Below are 10,000 nucleotides of genomic sequence, written 5' to 3'. Positions count from 1 at the left end.
TCCCCTCCTTGCCACCCCAATGATACTTCTCTTCCCTCCTTCCCACCCCAATAATCCTTCGCTTCCCTCCTTGCCACCCCAATAATACTTCGCTTCCCTCCTCCCCACCCCAATAATACTTCGCTTCCCTCCTTCGCTTCCCTCCTTGCCACCCCAATAATACTTCGCTTCCCTCCTTGCCACCCCAATAATACTTCGCTTCCCTCCTTCGCTTCCCTCCTTCCCACCCCAATAATACTTCGCTTCCCTCCTTGCCACCCCAATAATACTTCGCTTCCCTCCTTCCCACCCCAATAATACTTCGCTTCCCTCCTTGCCACCCCAATAATACTTCGCTTCCCTCCTTCCCACCCCAATAATACTTCGCTTCCCTCCTTCGCTTCCCTCCTTCCCACCCCAATGATACTTCGCTTCCCTCCTTCGCTTCCCTCCTTGCCACCCCAATAATACTTCGCTTCCCTCCTTGCCACCCCAATAATACTTCGCTTCCCTCCTTCGCTTCCCTCCTTCCCACCCCAATAATACTTCGCTTCCCTCCTTGCCACCCCAATAATACTTCGCTTCCCTCCTTGCCACCCCAATAATACTTCGCTTCCCTCCTTCGCTTCCCTCCTTGCCACCCCAATAATACTTCGCTTCCCTCCTTGCCACCCCAATAATACTTCGCTTCCCTCCTTCCCACCCCAATAATACTTCGCTTCCCTCCTTGCCACCCCAATAATACTTCGCTTCCCTCCTTCCCACCCCAATGATACTTCTCTTCCCTCCTTCCCACCCCAATAATACTTCGCTTCCCTCCTTCCCACCCCAATAATACTTCTCTTCCCTCCTTGCCACCCCAATGATACTTCGCTTCCCTCCTTGCCACCCCAATAATACTTCTCTTCCCTCCTTGCCACCCCAATAATGCTTCGCTTCCCTCCTTGGCACCCCAATAATACTTCGCTTCCCTCCTTCGCTTCCCTGCTTGCCACCCCAATAATACTTCGCTTCCCTCCTTGCCACCCCAATAATACTTCGCTTCCCTCCTTGCCACCCCAATAATACTTCGCTTCCCTCCTTCGCTTCCCTCCTTGCCACCCCAATAATACTTCGCTTCCCTCCTTGCCACCCCAATAATACTTCGCTTCCCTCCTTCCCACCCCAATGATACTTCTCTTCCCTCCTCCCCACCCCAATAATACTTCGCTTCCCTCCTTCGCTTCCCTCCTTCCCACCCCAATAATACTTCGCTTCCCTCCTTCCCCCCCCAATAATACTTCTCTTCCCTCCTTCGCTTCCCTCCTTGCCCCCCCAATAATACTTCGCTTCCCTCCTTTTCACCCCAATAATACTTCGCTTACCTACTTCCCACCCCAATAATACTTCTCTTCCCTCCTTGCCACCCCAATAATACTTCGCTTCCCTCCTTCCCACCCCAATAATACTTCGCTTCCCTCCTTTTCACCCCAATAATACTTCGCTTCCCTCCTTCCCACCCCAATAATACTTCTCTTCCCTCCTTCCCACCCCAATAATCCTTCGCTTCCCTCCTTGCCACCCCAATAATACTTCTCTTCCCTCCTTCCCACCCCAATAATCCTTCGCTTCCCTCCTTGCCACCCCAATAATACTTCGCTTCCCTCCTTGCCACCCCAATAACACTTCGCTTCCCTCCTTGCCACCCCAATAATACTTCGCTTCCCTCCTTGCCACCCCAATAACACTTCGCTTCCCTCCTTGCCACCCCAATAATACTTCGCTTCCCTCCTTGCCACCCCAATAATACTTCGCTTCCCTCCTTGCCACCCCAATAATACTTCTCTTCCCTCCTTGCCATCAATAATGCTTCTCTTCCCTCCTTGCCACCCCAATAATACTTCGCTTCCCTCCTTGCCACCCCAATAACACTTCGCTTCCCTCCTTGCCACCCCAATAATACTTCGCTTCCCTCCTTGCCACCCCAATAATACTTCGCTTCCCTCCTTCCCACCCCAATGATACTTCGCTTCCCTCCTTGCCACCCCAATAATACTTCTCTTCCCTCCTTGCCATCAATAATGCTTCGCTTCCCTCCCTCCCACCCCAATAACACTTCGCTTCCCTCCTTGCCACCCCAATAATACTTCGCTTCCCTCCTTGCCACCCCAATAATACTTCGCTTCCCTCCTTGCCACCCCAATAATACTTCTCTTCCCTCCTTGCCACCCCAATAATACTTCGCTTCCCTCCTTGCCACCCCAATAATACTTCTCTTCCCTCCTTGCCACCCCAATAATACTTCGCTTCCCTCCTTGCCACCCCAGTAATACTTCGCTTCCCTCCTTCCCACCCCAATAACACTTCGCTTCCCTCCTTGCCACCCCAATAATACTTCGCTTCCTCCTTGCCACCCCAATAACACTTCGCTTCCCTCCGTCCCACCCCAATAATACTTCGCTTCCCTCCTTGCCACCCCAATAATACTTCGCTTCCCTCCTTCCCACCCCAATAATCCTTCGCTTCCCTCCTTGCCACCCCAATAATACTTCGCTTCCCTCCTTCCCACCCCAATAATACTTCGCTTCCCTCCTTGCCACCCCAATAATACTTCATTTCCCTCCTTGTCACCCCAATAATCCTTCGCTTCCCTCCTTGCCACCCCAATAATCCTTCGCTTCCCTCCTTGCCACCCCAATAATACTTCGCTTCCCTCCTTGCCACCCCAATAATACTTCTCTTAACTCCTTGCCACCCCAATAATACTTCGCTTCCCTGCTTGCCACCCCAATAATACTACGCTTCCCTCCTTCCCACCCCAATAATCCTTCGCTTCCCTCCTTGCCACCCCAATAATACTTCGCTGCCCTCCTTGCCACCCCAATAACACTTCGCTTCCCTCCTTCCCACCCCAATAATACTTCACTTCCCTCCTTCCCACCCCAATAATACTTCGCTTCCCTCCTTCGCTTCCCTCCTTCCCACCCCAATAATACTTCGCTTCCCTCCTTTCCACCCCAATAATACTTCGCTTCCCTCCTTCCCACCCCAATAATACTTCGCTTCCCTCCTTGCCACCCCAATAATCCTTCGCTTCCCTCCTTGCCACCCCAATAATACTTCGCTTCCCTCCTTGCCACCCCAATAATACTTCGCTTCCCTCCTTCCCACCCCAATAATACTTCGCTTCCCTCCTTCCCCCCCCAATAATACTTCGCTTCCCTCCTTGCCACCCCAATAATCCTTCGCTTCCCTCCTTGCCACCCCAATAAACCTTCGCTTCCCTCCTTGCCACCCCAATAATACTTCGCTTCCCTCCTTCGCTTCCCTCCTTCCCACCCCAATAATACTTCGCTTCCCTCCTTGCCACCCCAATAATACTTCGCTTCCCTCCTTGCCACCCCAATAATACTTCGCTTCCCTCCTTTCCACCACAATAACACTTCGCTTCCCTCCTTGCCACCCCAATGATACTTCGCTTCCCTCCTTCCCACCCCAATAATACTTCGCTTCCCTCCTTCGCTTCCCTCCTTTCCACCCCAATAATACTTCGCTTCCCTCCTTGCCCCCCCAATAATACTTCGCTTCCCTCCTTGCCACCCCAATAATACTTCGCTTCCCTCCTTTCCACCACAATAACACTTCGCTGCCCTCCTTCGCTTCCCTCCTTTCCACCCCAATAATGCTTCGCTTCACTCCTTGCCACCCCAATAATACTTCGCTTCCCTCCTTGCCACCCCAATAATACTTCGCTTCCCTCCTTTCCACCACAATAATACTTCGCTTCCCTCCTTCCCACCCCAATAATACTTCTCTTCCCTCCTTCCCACCCCAATAATACTTCGCTTCCCTCCTTTCCACCACAATAACACTTCCCTTCCCTCCTTCGCTTCCCTCCTTGCCACCCCAATAATACTTCGCTTCCCTCCTTGCCACCCCAATAATCCTTCGCTTCCCTCCTTGCCACCCCAATAATCCTTCGCTTCCCTCCTTGCCACCCCAATAATACTTCGCTTCCCTCCTTCGCTTCCCTCCTTGCCACCCCAATAATACTTCGCTTCCCTCCTTTCCACCCCAATAATCCTTCGCTTCCCTCCTTCCCACCCCAATGATACTTCTCTTCCCTCCTTGCCACCCCAATAATACTTCGCTTCCCTCCTTTCCACCCCAATAATCCTTCGCTTCCCTCCTTGCCACCCCAATAACACTTCGCTTCCCTCCTTCCCACCCCAATAATCCTTCGCTTCCCTCCTTCCCACCCCAATGATACTTCGCTTCCCTCCTTCGCTTCCCTCCTTTCCACCCCAATAACACTTCGCTTCCCTCCTTGCCACCCCAATAATACTTCGCTTCCCTCCTTGCCACCCCAATAATACTTCGCTTCCCTCCTTGCCACCCCAATAATACTTCGCTTCCCTCCTTTCCACCACAATAACACTTCGCTTCCCTCCTTCCCACCCCAATAATACTTCTCTTCCCTCCTTCCCACCCCAATAATACTTCGCTTCCCTCCTTCCCACCCCAATAATACTTCGCTTCCCTCCTTGCCACCCCAATAATACTTCTTTTCCCTCCTTCCCACCCCAATAATACTTCGCTTCCCTCCTTTCCACCACAATAACACTTCGTTTCCCTCCTTCCCACCCCAATAATACTTCTCTTCCCTCCTTCCCACCCCAATAATACTTCGTTTCCCTCCTTCCCACCCCAATAACACTTCGCTTCCCTCCTTGCCACCCCAATAACACTTCGCTTCCCTCCTTGCCACCCCAATAATACTTCTCTTCCCTCCTTCCCACCCCAATAATACTTCGCTTCCCTCCTTCCCACCCCAATAATACTTCGCTTCCCTCCTTCCCACCCCAATAATACTTCGCTTCCCTCCTTCCCACCCCAATAATACTTCGCTTCCCTCCTTGCCACCCCAATAACACTTCGCTTCCCTCCTTCCCACCCCAATAATACTTCGCTTCCCTCCTTCCCACCCCAATGATACTTCACTTCACTCTTTCCCACCCCAATAATACTTCGCTTCCCTCCTTGCCACCCCAATAATACTTCGCTTCCCTCGTTCGCTTCCCTCCTTCCCACCCCAATAATGCTTCGCTTCCCTCCTTCCCACCCCAATAATACTTCGCTTCCCTCCTTCGCTTCCCTCCTTCCCACCCCAATAATACTTCCCTTCCCTCCTTGCCACCCCAATAATACTTCGCTTCCCTCCTTGCCACCCCAATAATACTTCGCTTCCCTCCTTCCCACCCCAATGATACTTCGCTTCCCTCCTTCCCACCCCAATAATACTTCGCTTCCCTCCTTCCCACCCCAATAATACTTCGCTTCCCTCCTTCCCACCCCAATAATACTTCTCTTCCCTCCTTCCCACCCCAATAATACTTTTCTTCCCTCCTTCCCACCCCAATAATACTTCGCTTCCCTCTTTGCCACCCCAATAATACTTCGCTTCCCTCCTTCCCACCCCAATAATACTTCTCTTCCCTCCTTCCCACCCCAATAATACTTTTCTTCCCTCCTTCCCACCCCAATAATACTTCGCTTCCCTCCTTGCCACCCCAATGATACTTCTCTTCCCTCCTTCCCATCCCAATAATACTTCTCTTCCCTCCTTCCCACCACAATGATACTTCCCTTCCCTCCTTGCCACCCCAATAGTCCTTCGCTTCCCTCCTTCCCACCCCAATAATACTTCGCTTCCCTCCTTCCCACCCCAATAATACTTCTCTTCCCTCCTTCCCACTCCAATTATACTTCGCCTGCCTCCTTCCCACCACAATAATACTTCGCTTCCCTCCTTCCCACCCCAATAATACTTCGCTTCCCTCCTTCCCACCCCAATAATACTTCGCTTCCCTCCTTCCCACCCCAATAATACTTCGCTTCCCTCCTTGCCACCCCAATAATACTTCTCTTCCCTCCTTCCCACCCCAATAATACTTCGCTTCCCTCCTTGCCACCCCAATGATACTTCTCTTCCCTCCTTCCCACCCCAATAATCCTTCGCTTCCCTCCTTCCCACCCCAATAATACTTTTCTTCCCTCCTTCCCACCCCAATAATACTTCGCTTCCCTCCTTGCCACCCCAATGATACTTCTCTTCCCTCCTTCCCATCCCAATAATACTTCTCTTCCCTCCTTCCCACCACAATGATACTTCCCTTCCCTCCTTGCCACCCCAATAGTCCTTCGCTTCCCTCCTTCCCACCCCAATAACACTTCGCTTCCCTCCTTGCCACCCCAATAATACTTCTCTTCCCTCCTTCCCACCCCAATAATACTTCGCTTCCCTCCTTCCCACCCCAATAATACTTCGCTTCCCTCCTTCCCACCCCAATAATACTTCGCTTCCCTCCTTGCCACCCCAATAATACTTCGCTTCCCTCCTTCCCACCCCAATAATACTTCGCTTCCCTCCTTGCCACCCCAATAATCCTTCGCTTCCCTCCTTCCCACCCCAATAATACTTCGCTTCCCTCCTTGCCACCCCAATAATACTTCGCTTCCCTCCTTGCCACCCCAATGATACTTCTCTTCCCTCCTTGCCACCCCAATAATCCTTCGCTTCCCTCCTTCCCACCCCAATAATACTTCTCTTCCCTCCTTGCCACCCCAATAATACTTCGCTTCCCTCCTTCCCGCCCCAATAATCCTTCGCTTCCCTCCTTCCCACCCCAATAATACTTCGCTTCCCTCCTTGCCACCCCAATAATACTTCTCTTCCCTCCTTGCCACCCCAATAATACTTCGCTTCCCTCCTTCCCACCCCAATAATACTTCGCTTCCCTCCTTGCCGCCCCAATAATACTTCGCTTCCCTCCTTCTCACCCCAATAATACTTCGCTTCCCTCCTTGCCCCGGCAATAATACTTCGCTTCCCTCCTTCCCACCCCAATAATACTTCGCTTCCCTCCTTCCCACCCCAATAATACTTCGCTTCCCTCCTTCCCACCCCAATAATACTTCGCTTCCCTCCTTCGCTTCCCTCCTTGCCACCCCAATAATCCTTCGCTTCCCTCCTTCGCTTCCCTCCTTGCCACCCCAATAATACTTCGCTTCCCTCCTTGCCACCCCAATAATACTTCTCTTCCCTCCTTCCCACCCCAATAATACTTCGCTTCCCTCCTTGCCGCCCCAATAATACTTCGCTTCCCTCCTTCGCTTCCCTCCTTGCCACCCCAATAATCCTTCGCTTCCCTCCTTCCCACCCCAATAATACTTCGCTTCCCTCCTTGCCACGCCAATAATACTTCTCTTCCCTCCTTCCCACCCCAATAATACTTCGCTTCCCTCCTTGCCGCCCCAATAATACTTCGCTTCCCTCCTTAGTTTCCCTCCTTGCCACCCCAATAATCCTTCGCTTCCCTCCTTCCCACCCCAATAATACTTCGCTTCCCTCCTTCCCACCCCAATAATACGTACGGGCGCTGGGAGTGGACGAGGGCGGACCTTCTCCTCACTTTGGTCTGACGGCTTCATCAGCACGAGGTAAGGCGAGGTGGGACGTGACTCCGGATCGCCAAGATCTGGGTGTGGCTTCTCGGTGGGTTTTCTTCTCTCTGTCTCTGTTTCGTTGTCTCTGTCTGTCTGTCTGTCTGTCTCCTCTGTTTTCATCTCTGTCTGTTTGTTTCTCTGTCTGTCTGTCTGTTTGTCTCTCTCTCTCTCCCTCCCTCCCTCCCTCTCCCTCGTCTCTCTCTCTCTCTCTCTCTCCCTCTCTGGTCTGTCTGTCTGTCTCTCTATCTATTTATCTGTCTCCCTCTCGTCTTTCAGTTTTCGCTTCCCTCCTTCCCACCCCAATAATACTTCTCTTCCCTCCTTGCCACCCCAATAATACTTCGCTTCCCTCCTTCCCACCCCAATAATACTTCGCTTCCCTCCTTGCCACCCCAATAATACTTCGCTTCCCTCCTTGCCACCCCAATAATACTTCGCTTCCCTCCTTCCCACCCCAATAATACTTCGCTTCCCTCCTTGCCGCCCCAATAATACTTCGCTTCCCTCCTTCTCTTCCCTCCTTGCCACCCCAATAATCCTTCGCTTCCCTCCTTCCCACCCCAATAATACTTCGCTTCCCTCCTTGCCACCCCAATAATACTTCGCTTCCCTCCTTGCCACCCCAATAATACTTCGCCTCCCTCCTCGCCCCCCCAATAATACTTCGCTTCCCTTCTTCCCACCCCAATAATACTTCGCTTCCCTCCTTGCCACCCCAATAATACTTCGCTTCCCTCCTTCCCACCCCAATAATACTTCGCTTCCCTCCTTGCCACCCCAATAATACTTCGCTTCCCTCCTTCCCACCCCAATAATACTTCGCTTCCCTCCTTCCCACCCCAATAATCCTTCTCTTCCCTCCTTCGCTTCCCTCCTTCCCACCCCAATAATACTTCGCTTCCCTCCTTCCCACCCCAATAATACTTCGCTTCCCTCCTTCCCACCCCAATAATACTTCGCTTCCCTCCTTCCCACCCCAATAATACTTCGCTTCCCTCCTTCCCACCCCAATAATACTTCGCTTCCCTCCTTGCCAGGTATCAGACGTACGGGCGCTGGGAGTGACGAGGGCGGACCTTCTCCTCACTTGGTCTGACGGCTTCATCAGCACGAGGTAAGGCGAGGTGGGACGTGACTCGGATCGCCAAGGATCTGGGGTGGCTTCTCGGTGGGGTTTTCTCTCTCTGTCTCTGTTTCGTTGTCTCTGTCTGTCTGTCTGTCTGTCTCTCTGTTTATCTCTGTCTGTTTGTTTCTCTGTCTGTCTGTCTGTTTGTCTCTCTCTCTCTCTCTCTCTCTCTCCCTCCCTCCCTCCCTCCCTCTCTCTCTCTCTCTCTCTCTCTCTCTCTCTCTCTCTCTCTCTCTCTCTCTCTCTCTCTCTCTCTCTCTCTCTCTCTCTCTCTCTCTCTCTCTCTCCCTCTCTCTCTGTCTGTCTGTCTGTCTCTCTATCTATGTATGTATCTCTCTCTCTCTCTCTCTCTCTCTCTCTCTCTCTCTCTCTCTCTCTCTCTCTCTCTCTCTCTCTTTCAGTTTTATCTCCTCTACTTTCCTCGCACTCTTTCACACTTTTCCTCCCTCCCTCCCCCCTCTCTTTCCCTCCCCCCCTCTCAATTTCCCTCCCTCCCTCTCTCTTTCTCTCCTTCCCTCTTTATCTCTTGCTCTCTCCCTTTCTACCTTTCCCCGTTTATTCTCCTTCCCTCCCTCCCTCTTTCGCTCTTTCCTTCCGTCCCTTTCCCCTTCTATCATTTTCTTTTTCTTCGCCCACCTTCTCTCTCTCTCTCCTTGCTTCCCTCCCTCCCTCCTTCCCTCTTTCTCTCTTTTCTTCCCTTCTTCCTCCACATCTCTTTCCCTTAAGTACAAAACAGTGCCACAAAAACAGGACTCCCACCCTCCCCCTTTCTCTCCTTCCTTCCTTTCCTCCCTCCCTCTTCCTCTCTTTCCTTCCCTCCCTTCCTCTTTCTCTCTTTCCGTTCCTTCCTTCCTTGATTCTTTGAGTCCCTCCTTTACTTTATCTCTCTCTCCCTCCCTCTTTCTCGAATTCCTTTCTCCGTCCCTCCCTCCTTCCACCCCTCTTTCTCTCTTTTCCTCCATCCTTTCATTTATCTCCCTCTTCCTCCTACCCTCCTCCCTTCCTCCTTCTCAAAACAACAAAAAACAAAGATAACAAAACCACGCCCACATAAAAGCACAAAACACAGAACCACAAAAAAACAGACAGACTCCAAATACCCATAAAAGGCCGCACAGCTTTCAAAGCTTAACAGCATCTTCCCCTTATTGCTACTCTTTCCACTAAGAGGCCTTTTTTATTTAACTTTTTCCCCCTTTTTATTGAGGGGTTTTTGTTTGTTTCGTTAAGCAGGGTTGCAATGTTGCCAAAAAGGGGATGAAGCCCAAGTATGATTTTTTTTTGTTTTTTTTCCATCTTCGTTTTGTCTTTTAGTTCGTTTCTCCTTCTTTTCTCTATTTGTATTTCTTCACATATTTCGAGGGTTTATTTTCTTTCCATCCTCGTTTTTATATCATTATTCTTCCCGCT

General features: G+C 51.2%; 1 protein-coding gene across 4 annotated transcripts in view; it reads left to right on the top strand.

Annotated features, from left to right (window-relative positions):
- The window catches only part of Idua (alpha-L-iduronidase), a 252,229-nt gene that overhangs the window by 40,124 nt on the left and 202,105 nt on the right, over positions 1–10,000 (top strand). For all 4 annotated transcript variants that reach the window (XM_070131245.1, XM_070131244.1, XM_070131243.1 and 1 more), the window contains one exon: positions 8,502–8,578. In XM_070131245.1, the coding sequence (XP_069987346.1) occupies positions 8,502–8,578 (77 nt within the window). The remainder of the gene's footprint in view (positions 1–8,501; positions 8,579–10,000) is intronic.

Source organism: Penaeus vannamei, chromosome 16 (assembly GCF_042767895.1).
Source record: "Penaeus vannamei isolate JL-2024 chromosome 16, ASM4276789v1, whole genome shotgun sequence".
NCBI classification, from domain to species: domain Eukaryota; kingdom Metazoa; phylum Arthropoda; class Malacostraca; order Decapoda; family Penaeidae; genus Penaeus; species Penaeus vannamei.
The sequence above is the reverse complement of the archived record's forward strand: the minus strand, read 5'-3'. Positions and strand labels throughout refer to the sequence as shown.